The sequence below is a fragment of the Diabrotica undecimpunctata genome, chromosome 10 (genome assembly GCF_040954645.1).
Source record: "Diabrotica undecimpunctata isolate CICGRU chromosome 10, icDiaUnde3, whole genome shotgun sequence".
NCBI classification, from domain to species: domain Eukaryota; kingdom Metazoa; phylum Arthropoda; class Insecta; order Coleoptera; family Chrysomelidae; genus Diabrotica; species Diabrotica undecimpunctata.
This window is the reverse complement of record NC_092812.1, coordinates 57571750-57592842: the sequence shown is the minus strand read 5'-3', so window position 1 is coordinate 57592842 and position 21093 is coordinate 57571750. Positions and strand designations below refer to the sequence as shown.

The 21093-nt window shown below is 32.6% G+C and overlaps 1 protein-coding gene across 2 annotated transcripts in view; it reads left to right on the top strand.

Moving 5' to 3' along the window:
- Window positions 1-21093, top strand: part of cher (filamin A protein cher) — a 250920-nt gene that overhangs the window by 89944 nt on the left and 139883 nt on the right. For both annotated transcript variants that reach the window (XM_072546795.1, XM_072546800.1), the window contains 6 exons: window positions 3684-3813; window positions 3978-4183; window positions 6785-7164; window positions 9321-10216; window positions 10308-10564; window positions 10626-10867. In XM_072546795.1, the coding sequence (XP_072402896.1) occupies window positions 3684-3813; window positions 3978-4183; window positions 6785-7164; window positions 9321-10216; window positions 10308-10564; window positions 10626-10867 (2111 nt within the window). The remainder of the gene's footprint in view (window positions 1-3683; window positions 3814-3977; window positions 4184-6784; window positions 7165-9320; window positions 10217-10307; window positions 10565-10625; window positions 10868-21093) is intronic.

Below are 21093 nucleotides of genomic sequence, written 5' to 3'. Positions count from 1 at the left end.
TCTAGCATCTGAAAGCAATAAAATTATTTTATTCACTGGTATTGGGTTCTATGGGTTCTAAACTATCTTGTATAAATCTTCTTATAGTTAAATTGTTTGTTTTTCCAATTTTTTAACGGCAGAAAAATAAAGTTTTCTCTCGAAATTTTCGTTCAAAATTTCAATCATGAAATTAGCTATATACCTGCCTCATACATCTGTCTTTTCATTCACAGTAATATACAAGAAATTTCCTCTAGCGCTTATTTTTTGAAATAAATTCCACATAGCATTTTTCCATAGTTTGTTTTCTCAATGTAAGTACTCTCCTCCGGTAATGATTTATTAAAACGTTTATCAAAAAAGAACTTACAGCTGGTGTGATTAACTGTATACAGAGAAATATTTTATGCAATCATCATCTGGCATAAATCAAATTTAAATGGTTGTCTACTATTTTTTGAACTTCTTAAACTATCCAGCAGAGATATTTGGACTAACTTAAGAAGAATTAAATTTTTCCAAATTACGTTTATCAAGTGAGGTTCCAGAATGCTGGCCAATGAAGTACTTTTTACTACTTCAAATGCTCTATCTCTCTCTAGAGAGAGCTCCGAATATGGTCCGATCCACGCCCTTAACTTGGAAGTCATTTTTCTAAACAAATGTCTAAAACTTTTTAAAATGTGTGTTCAAAATACTAATAAATAAAAATTAAATAATGAATGGATGGAGATAACATTTCCAAGATTTGGTAATACTAATAGCGAACAAGAAAAGAGATATGAAACAGAAAAAATAATTGAAGTACTAACTAGAAGAAAATGATGAAGAGCCGATCATCATTGAGGAATTAAAGGAAGCCATCAGTGGGTTAAAAATGGGAAATCAGCAGGTAGCGGCAAAGTAACAGTAGAAATGATGAAACATGCGAGAAAAGTAACAAAAGTACTATCAAAGATATATAATATAGCTTGAAAATCTCAACAAATCTCAATCCCACCTGCTGGTTACGGTACGTTGATGACACCTTTGTCATTTGGCCCCATGGTAAAGACACATTAGATCTCTTCCTCTCCCACCTGAATGGAATACATCCCAGCATTCAATTCACGATGGAAGTTGAGTCTGAAGCGTCTTTGCCATTCCTTGATGTTCTTATTCAGAAAAATCCACCTCACAGTTTTTACTATTCTGTGTACCGGAAACCCACTCATACAAACCGCTATCTCAATGCCCAGTCACATCATCACCCCGCCCAACTTAATTCAGTCATCAACACTCTTATTTCCCGTTTCATAAGACCCAGCGACAACAATCACAGGTCATCCGAAATCAATTCAATAAGAGAAACACTCCTACAAAACGGCTACCACAAAACCCAAATCAATAGAAGCATTCAAAAACTTCTAAACCCCATTCCATCCAAAAAAGAAACCTTGCCGCCGGATCAACCCAAAATCTTTCCACCTTTCATTAAAGGTGTCACTGACAAGATCAGTAGAACTCTTATCCCTCTTAATATCAAAACCATCTTCACCACTCACTCCAAATTGTCCAATCTCGTCAGATCCGTAAAAGACAAAATCCCCAATGAAGACCATGGTGTCTACGAGATACCTTGTTCCAGTTGCCCACGTACATACGTAGGACAGACAAACCGACGAATCCATAACCGTATTTACGAACATTCTCTATCAGTCAAACATTCCGATACCACTTCAGCCCTAGCCCAACATCATATTCAGACAGGCCACAAAATAGATTTCGAAAAAGCAAAAACCATCGCTCCCATCCGCTCATTAAAAGCGAGAATCATTCGTGAAGCTATCGAAATCGAAAAACGGCCTAACAGCTTGAACACGCGCGATGACGCGAAACGATTGCCGGCAACATGGCGACCCCTGCTTCAGCGACCTCCCGCCCACACCGCTCAGGCCACGTCAGTTCAGACCACGTCAGCGCATACCGTTCCCGCGCATACAGCGAGTATAAAAGCAGCCACACAGGGTAAGACCGGTTGTCACTCGACACTGAGGAGTAGGCAGATTGAGACCTCAGTGCCGAGAGACAGTTCTTGCAATATAGAACACGATACTGGTACGTCTCGATTGAGGGGAGTAGGCAGATTGAGACCCCGAACTCGAACCGAACCGTATCACTCTTGATAATGGCTCCAAAATGGGTGCCGAAACGTCGAGTTTTAAATTCTCAACGCGGTTCTTTTCGAGAGCTCAGTAATTTTCATCGTATATATATATATATATATATATATATATATATATATATTAAAAATTCTTTTAATATATATATATATATATAAATATATAAATATATATATATATATATATATATATATATATATAAATATATAAATATATATATATATATATATATAAATATATAAATATATATATATATATATATATATATATATATAAATATATATATATATATATATATATATATATATATATAAATATATATATATATATATATATATATATATATATATATATATATATATATAAATATATATATATATATATATATATATATATATATATATATATATATATAAATATATATAATTATATAGCGTCATCTGTTAACAATTCGACAAATGTTTCACATAGAACTTGCTTATTTTTTCATAAGGACTCCAAATCTGCAATAGAAAAATGGGGGGAGTTGAACCTCCTATAGGTGGAACTGGGGGTCGTGTTTGGTGTGATTCGATAGATTTTTGAAAAATATTGAATACGGTTTTTTATCTTTTTCGATCGTAAATTTCGCAAAATATTCGATCGTACCCCTTCTTTTGGCACACCCGGTACATAAGTCCCACATTACAAAACGGGATATTACTCGTATACTACTAAGTAAACACAAATTCTAATACTTACTGATTTTACTAATGATATCTATAAAATAGAGAAAATACGGACTGGTTAAAATCCACTTTTTCTGTTAGTTCAAAAAACAGACTAACAAATGATTAACCAACATAGGTCGATCACCAATAATAGTTGGTCTGTTTAAATTAGTTTAAATTGTTTTATAGTACACAATGTAAACAGTATATGTTTGAGGATTGGTTGATAAAGGAATGCCATAAAAAGAAACATCTTCAATGGGCACATTATTTACACACGGCGGAATGATTAAATTGGTAGTAAGAAGAAATAGAACAAGTTAAATATCTACTCCTACAAACTAATACTTTTAATAATGTAACAATAACACAAGATAGAAAATATTTTAAGTTTAGTGTTCAATTTGAGAGAAAATTTTAAAGTTGCATTTCTTCTTGCATTAAAATGTACCTTTTACAATATATCTTCATAATAATAGAATACGCACGTGAAAATTACAGTACATACATGCATATATATATATATATATATATATATATATATATATATATATATATATATATACTGAAGTATATTGTACATATGTAAACTGGACATGGTTTGATTATTGAACAGTTGTGCTTTCTAGAGGAACTGGGAAATATAAAAATATGCTTTAAGTCTTCCATAATTTATAGGTGTTAAAATAAATGTCAAAAGATATTGTTGATTGGGTCAGAGAAAGTGTTCTTGGTATTCTTTTTCATTTACGTCATTGTAGTTTATTATTTTGCGCTTTGTAGTCAATAGTGTATACAAAATAAATTGATTGATTTTATTACTTTATAGGCTGATGAACTGGATTCAAACGAAGCTTCCAGATTTACCTATAAAAAACTTCACAACAGACTGGAACAGTGGAAAAGCAGTCGGTGCTTTGGTTGATGCTGTAGCTCCTGGATTATGTCCAGATTGGCAAGTAAGTAATACAAGTGGCACATTTGTTTCATGTTAAAAAGTATAATACATCATTTAAAGGCTAACAAATACAATGCAACATATCTTTTATTAGTTCATTTTTCTTTTTAACTTCTTTTTATGTAATCAAACAGAACAAAGAACCAAATATTTTATAAATTTTAGGACTGGGACAACCGAGAAGGAGTGAAAAATGCCTCCGAGGCTATGAATCTCGCCGATGATTGGCTAAACGTTCCCCAACTTATTAAGCCTGAAGAAATAGTCAACCCAAATATTGACGAACAATCCATGATGACATATTTGTCGCAGTATCCCAACGCCAAGCTCAAACCTGGTGCACCGTTAAGACCTAAAACAAATGTAAATAAGTAAGTATTTCTTAAATCTAAAGCATCAATATCAAGATCAATTGAAAATTCATATCGCGCCTAAACTTCAGTTTGCATAAATAAATAACTCTCCTAAGTTCGTCAGTGTATGGAAACTGTTTCAATTAAATTACTTCCTGCTCGAAGTCAAATCCTGTCTTTATTTTTAATCATTTTTTTCTTTCTACAAGTTAATTTCGTAGGCTCATATATACCAAAAAAGAAAAAAATCCCTTATAAATGGTTATTTATTTAAGAAACCCTTTTGGACTAAATTACAGAAAGATTTCGGAATAAATATTCCATCTTCAGTGCTGCTACAAAGGGATACATGTTTAAATTCACTAAATACATGAATGAAAATCTTTACATGTTATTAAACTAATATTAAATTACATGATTGTTGCTAATTTTATTGGAAAACTTAAGCAAATTGGAGAATATAAATCAGAAAGGTTAGAAAATAGACAGTTAAGGTTTGATTTCATTACAGCGTAGGAAACAGCGTTTCGCAATATGCATATTTCTGCCTCTTGGCTTCAGCAGAGCGAACTCATGGTAAACTCTCACAAATCAATAAGTATCCATACTACAAACTTAAATTATAAAAATTAAACAAAGTAACCAAAATGTACTCGACAAAGCCTCCTGATCCACAGACTACGTTTGATAATACATTCATTTTTCATGGCACCATTACAACAAACCAATAGAAGATTATGTACTGATCATGTACTGATAGTAGAATGGAGACAAATGTGTTGTTTCTGACGGTAAAATACTGAATATTCTTAAAATAGCTTTCACTGAAACATGCGTTTTTCTTAGTAGCAGCAAATATCATAGTGCCTTTAAATCTTCCAAAACTTTTGGTGTAGACATACATCGTGCAATATTTCTCATATACAATATTTATATAATAATAATATTACTCCATAAAGATGTAAAGGTTCTAATGGTAGTCCTGTAAAATAAAGAGAAAATTATACTCTGAGAAAATCCAATCTCTAAAAATAAGCAATCATACTTTATCATATTCTACCATTTATAAATATGTTATGCATTTAATTCAAAGTTAATCAAGATTCCCTTAGAATATCTATGGAATATGTAATGGTTTTTGGTTAATGCCTACATAAAAATATAATATTAAAATGTAGAGGACCATTAACCATATTGCCTGAATGTAGACAACCAGCATTTCATCTAAAAATACTCAATAAAAATGTGATTATTTTTATACCAATGAAACTCAATATTATAATTCTTTTTGAACAAATCCCCTGTTCTTTTGACTTCCCTAATTACATTTCTCCGTATGTTTCACTTTTGGACCCCCACAATATTATTACCTTTACGGGACATGTTTATGTCCCCTCTAATTGTCTTTAACCATGTCTTTGAGGACTTCCTCTTCTACTTCTTGTAGAACCTTAACACTCTCAATTTTCATTTCAGCGTTGAATGTATCCTAAATACCTAAACATATACTCTCTCATTTTGAAACCGATTAGTGCGATATTTAGACTTTAAGTAATGAACACATTCTAAATTTTTTTCTTTTTTTTTTCACTCAACTCATCCATATAAGTACCTATTCTCTTTTCTGAAATATGCATTCACCCTTCTTTTTTCTTTTTATTTACTTAACGTTCAATGATGTACAGCTGCGGTCACTGAATAGTTGGCAGCTTCATTTTTACATTGTAATGCTGTAAAATTGCAATGTCATACGGATTAACGGATTTGCTAAATGTCAAAGTGCTTGTCAAAAAATTCGCTCGGATTGAAAAATAAAATAAAAAGCTCTTAAACGCGTCCAAAATGCCTAGAATGCATTTGAATGACGCTCAAAAAACAAGAGCAATTGCCAAACATATGTACCTACATATGGAAAATCAAACAAAGATGGGATCATTTTTACTCTATAGCACGATTGGCTGGTTCAAGAAGGCAGAAGATCTCCACAGGACAACAAAATGATATTAGATTATCTGAGAGACAACTTGTCCGGGCAGCATAACGCAACTTTGACGTAAAATGTGCGTTTAAACAAGGTAAAAATTGAAAAAATCGGTTACTATAAAAAAAAGATATAATACAATAAAATAGATAAAATATAGATATCTAAGGGTGTAAACTATTCAATGGTCACAGCTGTACATTATAGCTAATGTTACAGAGATATTATAGAAGTCCTTTAAGTTTCATTTTTTCTGATACAAAATACAACACTCAGCTCCTTCTATGCCATGCATAACATAACATAAACTCTTAGCTAACTTGTTCCTTTTTGTCTAAACATTGTTTATATTTCTCCATCCATATTCTTTTGGTCTAACTTTTTTTATTTTTTTAATGCTTCAGTTTCTAATTTGTTGTTGTGAGCACCTCTGGTGCCACTGCTGTTTCAATCAAACTCTTTGTTTTATCTACATGTAGTTAAAAAGTAGAAGTGCAATGTTGGTTGTCTATATTTCGGTTAATATACAGTGTTTGAAATTGGTCTGATTTTATGAAAATATTAAGAATTAGCTTTAATTTATCTAGGTAATATATTGCGAGAGAAAATAATTTTATTCATTCTGTTTTTATTTATAGGGTACGAGTCTATGGCCCAGGTATTGAACCCACTGGCCCAGTAGTGGGTGCTCCAGCTATTTTCACTGTTGAAACCTTCTCCGCAGGACGTGCTGACGTAGAAGTAATCGTTGAGAATCCACGGGGACAAAGGGAACCCGCAGATGTTAAATTTAATAATGATAAGAACTTGACGTACACAGTTTCATATCAACCACAGATGGAAGGGATCCATACAATATACGTTCTTTTCTCAGGGAGGAATTCACCAAAGAGCCCTTACCATGTTAAAGTGGAGGGATTTGCAGGAGACGCCTCCAAAGTTACAGCCTCTGGGCCTGGACTGCAGCATGATGGTGTTCATCTAAACAGACCTACTTATTTTGATATTTTCACCAAAAGTAAGTATCAATTTAATGAGTTCCCTTAATACGTAAAATTCTACAGAGAGTCAGATTAGATAAAAGTTTAGAGGATTTAAACTACTTCATCGGTGACATACTTAGCTATTTTAGAGTAACTACTATTTAACGTTTCGATTGTTTAGGAGCTCAAAGAAAAGGTTCGGCTGTTAGCCAAAAGTTAAGTATCTATTTTTTCTTTATAAGTTCTCTCTGATGACTGTTTTGTAAATTCTGCCTTTAACTTCTTTCCCGATATTTTTAGTTCTCCATATTGTTTCATCCAGGCTCTGCGGCAACCTGAGTAGTATTGTGTCGTCTGCATAGCAGATTATTTTAAGTTGTTTTTCTCCCATTTGGTATCCTTTTTTAGTTTTATTATTTCATCAATTATCAGGTTGAACAATAGAGAACTCAGGGAATCTCCCTGTTTTATCACATTGCCAGCTTCAATAGGGTCTGTTAGTTCTTCTTCTACTTTTACTTTTATTGTGTTGTTTTGGTAGATATTTTCGATCGTTTTGATTATTCCTAAAGGTATCTCCTTTGCGTACAATAAGTGGATAACGTCCTTTAATTTAACCCGGTCAAATGCCTTCTTAAGGTCCACGAAACATAAATATGCCGGTTTGTTGTATTCTAATGTTTTCTCTTGCACTTGCCTCATTAAAATATATCGTCGGTGCATGATCTTCCCTACCTTAAACCTTGTTGTTCTTCTGTTAGTGTTATAATTTTATTTAGTTTATTTGTTATCACTTTGGTTGTTAATTTTAGTGTTGTGTTGAATAAATTAATTCCTCATGTATTAGGGTGCTTGATCACTGTTCTGTTCTTTTATTTTTTAGATTAGTTTTAGTTGTTTGGTTAGTGGCAATTATCATTAAGGTAAACTTGTCTCTGTCTTGTGAGGTTCTTAGTAGTAAATGTGTAACTTATCCATTCTGTTAATTTTTTAACTAGGAGCATCTTTTTCCCGGATCCATTTTTCGTTCAACCATACTCTCCATTATGGAACGAAGTTGGTTGTATTTCTCTCCTTTGTAAATACGTCCTTTATAATCTACTTTATGTATTTTCATAATACACATAATACTTTTCTATCGGTTTTCATCGTTTATCTTTCTTACTTACATTTCAGTACTTTTGCGTTCTGTATCTGAGATATTTAGGCCTTCTATCTTCCCTTGAGCGATGAGTCTCTCCATAATGTCTATATCTGACCTCATTACATGTCTACAATATTTTAAATGTTGTATTAAAATGTAGAATTATTTGTTCTACGGTTGGTCCATCAAATTCGCAGCATTGCATTCTTTTTTCTGATTCGCGCAACGTCCAAGATTCGCTTCCTTTTATATCCATATTTTGATATATATATATATATATATATATATATATATATATATATATATATATATATATATATATATATATATATCTATCCATTCGCATCCATATTTTGTAATCAATAACCCTGTGTTTGTCATGAGTGATCCCAAATATAAGTTACAGTTTACAAAATCAAACCGGTCGATTTTAGTTATATGTGGATGATTGTTGTGTTGCCTATCCACTATCATGTTTTTGTCTTTGCTATATTTAATTCCAGACACATTAGAATCCATCTAATGTGTCAACATCATTCAGAAATATTCATAAAAATATTTTTAAAAAGGTTTTACGAGTGCTACCAATAATCCAACGACAAAGAGGAGCTTTTGGCATTCGTTGAAAGACTCTATCAGCACTTTCTTTTCGCACTCACATGTCAACCTCATAATCAAGTTTTTATTGGGAAGCCAAAGTATTAAAACTTATGTACGCACCCTATTCGCTTGTTACATGCATAGATAGTCCAGGGTACCTAATAAGGCAAACATATGCCCTCTTCGTGACACTCAAAAAGCCAGGGTAACTTACATAACACATCCAAAGACAAAAACTAATAGCCAGGTGGATATTTAGGTATAACAACTTAACTACACATATGTTTAGTATGAATTGTTCCTCTACACTTCTGATGGTCTGAATGTAAGAGACAATGGAATTTTTAATTGGAGTAAATTTTTCGTCCATTTTCAATGTTTAAATGTGGCATATATTATAGTGTTTTACAAATATTGCTCAAATTAAATTATAACCTTGTTTTTTAGATGCTGGAAATGGTGTTCCTGAAGTAATAATCTTAGATCCCTCCGAAAATAAGAGTACCGTTCCTGTTAAGGTTCAACAGACAGCTCCTGATGTATGGCGCTGCGGCTACGTCTCCCCACTTCTTGGTCTACATTCCGTTAATATATTTTTCGCTGGTAAACCCATTCCAAATAGTCCGTTCGGGGTAAGAGTTTCCCCAGCATCAGATGCCCGCAAAGTCAAAGCAAGCGGGCGTGGGCTTCAGCCGCATGGCATTAGAGTAAAGGATGAAGCCGACTTTAAGATTCATACTGAAGGAGCTGGTGAAGGAGTTCCAGAAATTCAAATAATAGGTCCAGATGGTATATATGAAAACTGTACTATTAAAAAGGTGGATGAGCATACATATCAAGCCGTTTATCGTCCCCTAAAAGAAGGAAAATACGTTATTATGATCAAATTTGGTGGAAATGAAATATACAAATCTCCATTTGAAATTAATGTGGGACCCTATAAAGAAACACTTATTAAGGCCTATGGACCGGGGTTGAAAGGAGGATTAGTCAGCTCCGCAGCTGTTTTCACAGTTGAAACAAATGGAGAAACCGGAGCTTTAGGCTTTAGTATACAAGGTCCTTCACAAGCTAAAATAGAATGCCTTGACAATGGCGATGGCTCAGCAGATGTTAAATATTATCCTACTGCACCTGGTGAATACGCTGTACATATTTTATGTGACAATGAAGACATTCCTGGTAGTCCGTATATTGCTCAAATTTTGCCGCATACAGATTACTATCCTGAAAAAGTCCATGTTAGCGGACCAGGTGTTCAGTCAGGTGGAGTTCACACCAATACTCCGACCAAATTTGTTATAGATACTAGGGAAGCTGGTCCTGCCCCCTTGGATGTAAAGGTAAGAAAGATCATTTTCTAAGATATTTTCTAATATATTTTATATTTTTCTGATATGTAATATTCTTTAAAAAAAAAAAACTGTTTTTTAGGTCTGTGATGCAAACTTGAATAATGTAAAAGTAAAGTTAATTCAAAAGGATGACGGCTCATTTGAAGGTATATACACTCCTACAAGCTCAAATAGACATACGGTTCAAGTAAACTATGGAGGAGTAGCTGTGAAAAACTCTCCGTTCAGAGTGTATGTTGAAGAACCATTAGACGCTGCTAGAGTTCAGTGTTTCGGACCTGGTCTTCAAGATGGCGTCAAAGCAAATACTCCAACTCATTTTAACATCGATGCAAGGTAAGATTATCTGTTTATAAAAAAAATCTTTGAAATATTTACAAAATATTTTATATTCCAGACAAGCTGGCGACGGTGATGTGGATGTTCATTTAATCAACGAAAGCACCCGAGAAGAAGTTCCTCTGAAACTGACTGACCACGGTGATCAAACCTACACTGTGGATTATGAAACTGTTCTCGCGGGGACACACAAACTAACCGTTCACTACGGAGGACAAAAGGTACCTAGTACCCCAATTAAGTTTAAAGTAGAGCCCAATGTTGACGTATCTAAAATTAAAGTGGACGGTTTGGAGCAAAGTAAGTACTTTTTGTTTTAATGGTTTTTGGTATATAGTTACAGGAACATTAATTACTTTTTTTAAATTCTTTATCAAAATCTTTGAACATTTATTTGATATCAACACTTGTAGGCCTTAATGAGAGTAATAGTCTTTCAAACACCAGGAATCTTATAATATCAGCATCTATGGGATTCCATATTTTTTTCCGTACAACTACATACCGAGAAGAGATACAGTGTCAGCATAGGTTATCCGTTGGCTATCTGTTCTGATACTGTCTTGTCTCTAGGATAGTCTTATCTCCTATCTTGTGGATCCGTTCATGTATGGATTGATAGCTAGACACATTAGCGACATACTTCATGTCCTGGGCTATAATGATGACCAAATCATCTTAGCCGACCAAAATTAATGATGAATCAAAAGTAGAATGTTAGAGAGTCAAAATTAATGGCACATCAAGGAATAGAATGTAACTTAATGTTACAGGCTAATATTGGACATAGTGAATAAAACGAGCTTGAATAACGTCTGTAAAACTGAGAAACGTTGCAGCACGACCTCAGTTTTGACCTTTTAAGTTAGAATGTCACCTTGTAACACCTTTCTAGTACTACTATATGGAAAAGCGGCGTGAACCCTAAAACGATTACTAAAAATAAGATATGTAGACAAAGACATGGATGAACCAAGCAAAATAATCGGTCAATATATAAAGTTTCTCCAAGAATACTTAGAGAGACGTTTCCACGACCTTAAAACATTACAAGAACCCACCACTGAAGAAAATTCAGGTCCCGAAATCCTACCAGAAGAAATAACGTCAGCCATCACACAAATGAAGGATGGAAAGGTACCGGGACTTGATGAAATTCCTGCAGAACTGCTGAAGCTATTAGATGCGGAAGTCTAATGGGGCCATAAGCCTAATGAGCCATCTGCTGAAGCTGTTTTAAAAGTCATCCACAAAAGAATATACCGGAAATGCGAGGAACAAATTGAACCCTAAGAAGAAGAATATTAAATAAAAAATGAATACTTTGGTTACATTATGATGCACTCGGAAAAATATGCTGTTGCATTTGATCATAAATAAAAAGATCCAAGGTAAACGTGGTTCTGGAAGAAGAAGACTATCATGGCTTAAAAACTAAAGACAAGGGCATAAAAAAGCGTCGTCAATATTTAGAGTTGTTTTCAATAAAGCATTATTGTCATAGAAGATACGTGGACAATTCTTAAAAACACCATCATTGTAGCAGGAGAAAACGCAATAGATAAAGTAGATCGAAGAAAAAGGAATCCCTGAATGACTGATGATATACTAGATTTGTTGAAGCTCACACAAATAGTTAAAAGTAAAGACATAAGTAAATACAAGCAATTAAACAGTCAAAGAGACCAACCAAGTCAAAGATAAAATATGTCAATATAGTTAATAAACACATAAATATAAACACAAAACATAAATACAGTGTTTTAAAATATACTTACAACAATTACAACAATTTAAAATTGGAGGTTAAATACTCCTCATACGTAAAAAAGGCATTCACTATAAGGTAACTCTTAATTTTCGCCTTAAATTGATGAAAATTAAGAGCTTTTATTCTAGCTGGCACTAAGTTATAGAATTTTATGGCTAAATACCTTGAACCATTTCTGGATCTCTCAAGATGGCTAAATTCTGGTATAAGATTATTATTAAATCTGGTGGGATACTTGTAAAAATCTACATGCGCATTGTATTGACCAAGATTTTGTTTAATGTGCAACAGACACTGCATAATATATACACAAGGTAAAGTTAAAATTTGTAAAGCTCTAAAGGAGTTTCTACAATCTGCTCTATAACAGAGCCCAGAGATAATACGAACACACTTTCTTTGTTGCGAAAACACTTTATCCATTTATTTAGCCAAGATATATGGCTAGGAGATAGATGTAAAGAAATAGAAGACTTCCAGGCTCAGCATAAGGACTGAAAAGTATACAAGAAAATGAAAGAGGTCTCAAGTCTGCGACAACCCAAACATTGGTCAATAATAATTTATTAAAACACTAAAATAGATTTTGATGCAATAGGAATTGTTTGGACATGACAGACCAGAACAAAGTCCCCAGGTTCATAAATCATAGAAGGCACACGGTGAAGACACGCTTATAACCCTAGGTCTGACATTAATCGCTGAGATATATTTTAAAGTGAAAAGATATCTCTACACCTGATTTTTTGATTACAAAAAAGCTTTTGATGGAATCAAACATCAAAAATTAATAGAAATTCTCCAACAGGTTGGGTTGAACGACGTAATATCATTTGTGACACGTATTGGAATCACAGAGGCTGCACTCGAAACACTAAATTGGTAAACATTGAACGAGGAGTACGTCAAGGGTGTGTTCTGTCCTCAATTATTTTTAAGGTATAGGCTGAATATATAATCCTATCTTCGCTAGAAAAACGCCCGGAGAGAGCAAGAATCAATGGCATTGTGATAAACAACATCAGGTGTGCAGATGCTACTATGGTCATAACAGAAAATTAAGAACAGCTCTATATACTAATACATATACTCACGGAAGAGATCACTAGAATGATGTTGGAAAGTAATCACATAAAAACAATAGAATCAATCTACAAATCGTTGCAACTAGATAATATCCGTAATAGCAGATCAGATCTTATTCTTTATTTTAATCTTTTTTTATATTCGAGTGTGTACTTCCTCTTGTCATTTCATTGCTTATTATTCATTGTCTTTTGTGATTTATGCCATGAAAATAATTTATAATGGTGAGTGACCGATTATAAAACATTACAGTTTTGCGCCTTCGTCAATTGCTGTCTTATTCCATTTTGATATACGGTCTCCTGCTTTTATTGCTAACTTCTTCTTCAGGTTCCTTCTCCTATCGGAGGTTGGAAATCATCATCGCTATTTTAATTTTATTGGCCACGCTTCTGAATAATTCTAATAAGCTGCAACCGAACCACTTTCTCAAATTTCTTAGCCAGGATATTTTGCGTCGTCCTGGGTTTCTCTTCCCTTGCATAATTAACCTAAGTAATACGTACTTCTCGCCCCTCATTATATCACCCAGATATTGAATCTTTCTAATTTTAACAGTTTTTATGACTTCACATTCTTTCTTCATTCTTTGTAACATCTCTATATTAGTTACTTTTTCAGTCCACGATATTCTGTGGATTCTCCTGTAGCACCACATCTCAAAGGAGTTTAATTTTTTGATTTCAGACTGTTTTATTGTCCACAGCATTCTTGTGCGGATCTCTAGATTAAGGTTACGGTTGCAAAGTAAGTTCTTTAATTTTATGAACGTGTTTCTTGCCATTTCTATTCTAGATCTGATTTGTTTTGTTTGATCTCCATCTTCGGTTAGCCACGTTCTTAAATATTTATATCTTGTTACTCTTTCGATCGTTGTATTATTGATGATCAGGTTATCTACATTTTGTGGTTTTTTTGAGAATATCATGGATTTCGTTTTCTTGATATTCATTTGCAGTTTATTGCTAACATCATCCCATTATTTTAGTATTTTTTCTGTTCAGTAATCCTTGATTTAGTATAAGTGTCTAGTTTAGTACCAGTTTATGTATGTTATCCATCTTCTTGATACCGGTTGCCACTTTATTTATTATGAACCCGGTTTATCCGGGAGATGCAATCAATATGTGACATAATTATTTACTAGGTCGAAATAATGAACCTATTTATATTAATTTATTTATACCTTCTTTTTATGTTTACTTTTTAGTTTTATTTCGTTTAATTAGCGTAAATACTAGTACAAGTGGTAATCTACCATGTTACAAAGATTTTACAAAAAGTAATTGTTATTTTAATACAATATTCAACTCTACAAGTTAAAAGTTTCTGTTTAAAGTGCCGTTAATGTGTTTCTATATTACTTTTAACCGTAATGATATATCGATATACATTTTACTTTAACTTTAAATATTTCTTTAATAGCAATAGGTATCAAACTAAATTTACATATAAATAATTAGACTTCGGCAAATATGCAAATAAAAATGTAGAAAATATGCGCATAAATATGCACGTGTTTACCCGAAAATATGCAAATATTTTACAAAATATGCATACAAATAAATAAAAAAATCGTAAAATAGTAACAATTTTATTTAAAAAAAAAAGTGTACATAACTAAATATTTCCTACTATTCATTAAGATTTACATTTATTTTAAGTAACTACATCATTTTTAAGTATGAATAAACTTATTTAGAATTATGGTAACAATAAATGACCAAGTGGTGTTCAAAATTTTCTAACAAAAACTTGTGGCTTCTGTTTGAGTACATATATTTATATATGGAAAAATGTCGTTCAACATCAACTGATGTAACGGGAGCATTTTTCAAACTAACCAAAACATTTGGTTCTAAATTAATCGTTTCCGAAATATTTCCAGCTAGAACACTGACTACTTCAGAAAGAATATGGTAACCTTTATTTTTTTCCATAGTAGCTTCAAATTTTTTTAAAATATCTTTTCCAATATTACCTCTAACGTTCTCTCTAACATGACGCAAATTCTTTTATTAATGCTGTACTTTCGAACAATGACAGTTTTGGTGATTCTAACTGAGTAATTGTTTTTTGAACAAAACTAAAGTTTGATTTTATAAATGAAAGTTCTTGTTGAAGCAAGTTACTCTGAAAAGTTTGTTTAAAATCCATAAGAGATTGGGAACTTTCATCTGTTAACGTATCAATTATGTTCTTTATTTTAACAAAATGATCTGCATAAAAATTAGCTGCTTCTAACCATGTTCCCCATCGCGTTAAAATAGGTTGTGGTGGAAGAGGAATGTTAGGTAGCATTTCTTTATAAAGTTGAATTCTTATAGGAGATTTAAGAAATACTTTTTTGACACTAGATATCATGGTATTTACAAGAGGAAACTTTTTTCGTATTTCCTCTGCAACTCTGTTTAATCCATGCGCTACACAAGTAACATGTATTAAATCTGGGAAAAATATTTTTAAATTTTGTCCTGCTTTCACCATATAAGGAGCAGCATCCGATAAAATAAGCAGTAATTTATTAGAAGGAATAGTTGTCGGAAGAAAAAAAGTTGCTAATGTTTCTTGTATAAAACGCGAAATTGAGAAGCATTTGTTTTCTCAAGTTGCTGGCATGAAATAAGATGAGATTTTGGTAAGGTATCTTCTTTAAGAACACCAATCAATAAATGAGCAATATACTTTCCTTAGGAATCAGTGGTTTCGTCTACAGATATGTAAAAATAATTATCTGCAATTTCTTCCTTAATATTAATTAACACCGACGAGTATAGCCCGTTCACATTATTTCTTCTTAGAGACCGATCACTTGGAACATTAAGTTTGCAATATTTTTTTAGAAACGAACTAAAATTTACATTTGTTAATTTTGAAAGCGGTATGTTTGCAGACACTAATGCGCGACACAAGTCTTCATTAAAAGTTTCTTGCTCATCTAATTTTTTTGAAGTAGATTGGAAACATTTAGCCATTGAAGTTTGATGTTTTCCTCCTATTTTTCCTTTTTTTGCAATGTGTGAAGCAGTTCTCACATGTTGGTCTATCTGAAATTTCTTCTCACATGCTATCTATAAATAAAAATAAAAACCTTTATTTTAACCCAACCTTTAAAATATAAAAATATACAAGGTGTTTTTGGTTAATCAAATAACTGGTTTGGAAAAAAAACACTCGCTAAGTGTTTTAAATGCAGTATTAATCCACAAATTAGTTTTTGTTACTAACCATTAGTACATCATATAACTTATTTTAAAATTCAACAAAAGTTTTTTTTTTGTTAATTCAATTACAATAAAAATAATTGTGTTTTAGAATAGCTGACTTCATAAAAAAAAGTAAAGGTGAAAATTTTTTCTAAATACACACCATTGTATTGTACCAAGGACAATTTTTTCTCACTAAAGGAAGCTATTTTTCATTTAAAAACAACCTACGAGTACTAAATTTCAAGTAAATACGTTTATTGGTTTTAAAGTTATTGTTGTTATTAACTAAAAGAATTTAATTTTTTTTAATTTTAACACCCTGTATCTCGAAAAGTAAATAAGTTTGACCCCTCATTAACTATATCGTTTTGTTCAATTTTTCGAGAAGTATCTACAGTCAAACGTTGTAAGTGTCATTTGGAAACACCCTGTATGTATGAAATATTAGATATTTAATAGAAAATATTAGATACTTACAATTTTGCCACAGACTGAACAGTAGATTTTTCCCATATCCATAGACAGCTCTTTATAAGGTTTAATCCAAGTTGAAGCACTGGTTATTTTAGGCATTATAAAATCACAATCTTCCTTTTTGTTACGCACAACGAGTGTTTACGCTTTGAATATCAAAACAAAAATGATTTACAAATCTGAGCATCAAATTAGAAATGTTTAGGTACCTAATTCAATAAACTGGGAGATTTTTTAAAATCCCTAAATTAGAAACAAAACTATTAGCCGTTTACCTGCTGTTGAGATACAATAAATTCTAGATAGATTTGGGGATTAGATCATAAAATGCAAATGAGCGAACCCTTAGCGATTATCCAATAACTGAATGCCTCAGTGACCGAGACTTTCTAAGAATGTTGAGGGCTACTTAAATTGATCTTCTTTGAAATTGTAAATGTTTTGTACCTGTAGAGATTACGTACTTAGATCATTTCTTGATTAAAATGACTACAAAATTTTATACAAGAATTGAAATTAATTGGTATGTTTAAAAATTTTCAAATACAGTATAAAAATCTGAACTTTTATGCACTTTATGCAAACTTTTATACAAATATGCCAACATATGAAATATTTGCATAAAATATGCACAATATGCAAAATATGCAATATGCATATTTGCCGAAGTCTATAAATAATATTCAGTAAGGGTATTATAGACTAGAATAGAATAGTATAGAATAAAAACATGGTTTATTGTCACTGAAAATTGTACAACTTTATGGACAAAGCTTACAAAAAGTCAGAAAAATAACAAAAACAATTTGAAATTTACTGAAATTACACAAATCGTCAATATCACAAAATAAAAGATAATAAAATGCACAATTCATTGCAAAATTTAAATAAATTGGAAATTGCATAATAAAACCTTATCAACTAATAAGTTTAAGTTGCTGCATGTGATACCCAAATATATAATTATTATATAAATACTTTAGTTACTTGTACATAAACTTTATACTATTCGTTAACAAACTCTTCCACTGAATAATGTAGTCTTTCAGATAGATAGGCTTTTGTCATTTTACGGAACTTAAGGAAAGAAGTTGCAGATTTAAGTTGCAAAGGGAGATGGTTGTATAATTTTTTTGCGGAATATAATATAGATTTTTTACTAACTCAGTGAACGGGATCGGCAAATACACATAAAAGGTTGAATTTCTGGTGGAGTAGTAATGATTAGGTCTTGCTGGAAAAACATATACGTGTTTACTAATTAAGCAAACAGTTTTTAAAATATATAAAGGGGGAAGAGTTAAAATCCCGTGATTTTTGAAGTAGCTTCTGCAATGTTATTCTACGTTATTCTACTGAGGCCAAAAAGATACCGTATTGCTCTTTTTTGTAATTTAAAAATGACATCAGATTGGGCAGCTGTACTAGAACCCCAAAAAGGAAGACCATATCGAAGATGAGACTGGAACAAAGAAAAATATGTTATTTTGGAAGATAAAATAAATTGATTTCTTTCGAAACAGATCTTTGCATAGAAGGCTAAGGCTAGTTTCTAACTTAACAAATTGATATGAAGGGACCATTTAAGGTTGCTGTCTATCAAAATACTAAGAAATTCTACAGAATTAAGGATACTGATATGGCTTTTATTAAGAAGCAAGGTTTGTAGAGCGTGAATGTCGTGATTTACACAATGAAAAGCTTTGGCATAATCACAAAAGGCGCCATTACAGTGGCAGTGTAAAGATTGATTACTGTTTAGTGCTTGATCGACCTCATGTAGGACAGAAAACATAGCATCACTGGTATATTTATTAGATAAACAGCTGAACTGACTTTGTGATAAAATGTTGTTTTCAACAAGAAAAGACAAAGTCGAGCTTTTATAAATCTCTCAATAATTTTGAATAGGACCGGTAGTAAGGCCATAGGTCTATAGTTGCAGACATTCGATTTTTCACCACCCTTATGAAGAGGAATAATAATTGCTGTTTTTAGGCACCCTGGAAATACACCTTTTTCAAAGGAATCATTAAATAGTGAGACCAGGACTTCCAAAACATTTTTTGGAAGACTTAAGAAAATGTTTATGGATAGTCAATCAGTATTATAGTGGAAAGTTTTATCACAGATAGTAAAGAAACAATTTTCTCTTTATATCTATGAAGAAAGATATTTCTGACTTATCATTTATGTATATATTGTTTATAGGTGTATAGGGTATGTAGCCTTAACTCTCTTAAAGTATTTTTCATTGTGGCTCACCTACACTTGTAGATTGTAGGTTCAAACGGGTCATTTGGGTTCGTAGACCTTTGTACATCAATGTATTTCGGCTAAAAGTTTTAGGCTTCTAAAAAAGCCTGTTTCAGAGCTACGTTCTTTACCTTGTAAAGTGTTAAAAATCCGGTTGTTGCCCAATTTTCGTTATTATTATATAATAAATATTTTAGGTAGTGCACAGTAATCCATAATCCTAAATATTCGGCGTTTCTTCCTCGTATACAACATCCGCTAAGTCCGGCGGCACTTCTGTAATACCGAAATAAATCTGAATTGCCCTTTGGTTGCTGACCCATCTCGCTGTTGTCGGTGGCTTTTGTTTGCAAATTTAGAATATGATTTCTCAAAGCCAAACGCTACATTTGAATCTTTTATTGCCCATTAGACGGTCCAACCGACAGGTCTAAGCTTCCACTAGGTAAAGTTCATTTCTGACCACTAATAGTTTTGTTAAATATAGACCACCCACAATTCCAACGGTAAATTTTTTATTTGAATATCTTCCTATAAATAGGTCAACTCTGACTATCCTTTTTATTTTCCGTTAGGAATTGAGTTGTGAAGATTCGTTTTTGCCGCTTGCGGAAGAAGCTGTAATTTGTGTCATCGCCTTTATAATAAGAACAGGTGACTACACAGCCATGTCACTATCCAGTCGATTTACTTTACAGTTTAATCGGAGATAATGTACATATCCCCTTCTTTTGCTCGACGATGTAAGTGAAGTTTTTTCTTAAGAAAAATACAAATAGAAAAAGAAAATAAATATAGTTACCTAATTGAGAACAATGCTCAAAATCTCATAATAAAACAGTGCATATTTCATTATTTCTTGTTATTTAATATTTAATGTTACTTAATATTCTTGTACAGTCTCAAGCTTAAACATGGTTAGCCCAAGGTGGATTAACTACAGTAAATATACAATAAAGATGCACTAGGAATAAAAAACCAATACATTACGAATGTTATGAGGAGCACTCACAAATCATGAGTTAAACAATGTGTAAACGTACATATTGTTGTGAATTTATTAAAAGGTTCAATATTTATAACACTTACGGATTTAATTTATTTCTTTATTTATATTAACTTATCTGACAATAATTTATTATATCCGTACGTAACAAATTCGCGAGCGCGGGTGTTGAGAATTAACTAACTGTTTTCAAAATAAAAGTTCCCTCATATTTATACGAAAACAGCTGCTCTAGAATCCCATGGATTTTGACCTCAATTGACCTGGTTTCGCCTCGAATGGACAGGCCTAATTCCGGAAGATTCGAATGGAACCAGTTTTTTTATTACTTGGAGTTTATGCCAGCTATTCGAAAGGTCTCGTATAATCTAAAACAGAACAGCATTAGTCATAATATAATACGGTTATTTTAGGCCAGGATAATTATCGTAACATTGCCCCCCTCTTAAAAGATGGTTCCTCCTGGAACCTTGTCGGGACTGGAACCGGAACTGTATGCTGGTATCGGCAACTGGACCCTCTTTTACAACTTCCAGTTGTATAAAAATGACAAGGGACGGTTTTCTCTCCGCACCAGTAACTATGCGGATTGCAACAGACTAACACCTGGACTTCGGTGTCTTTAAAGATCTCCTCCACCATATTTCGGATGACCCTCCAATCTAATTGGCGGCACTCCAACTTTGGCATGGCTAACTTTTGCACGTCGGACTCTAGTACGTGC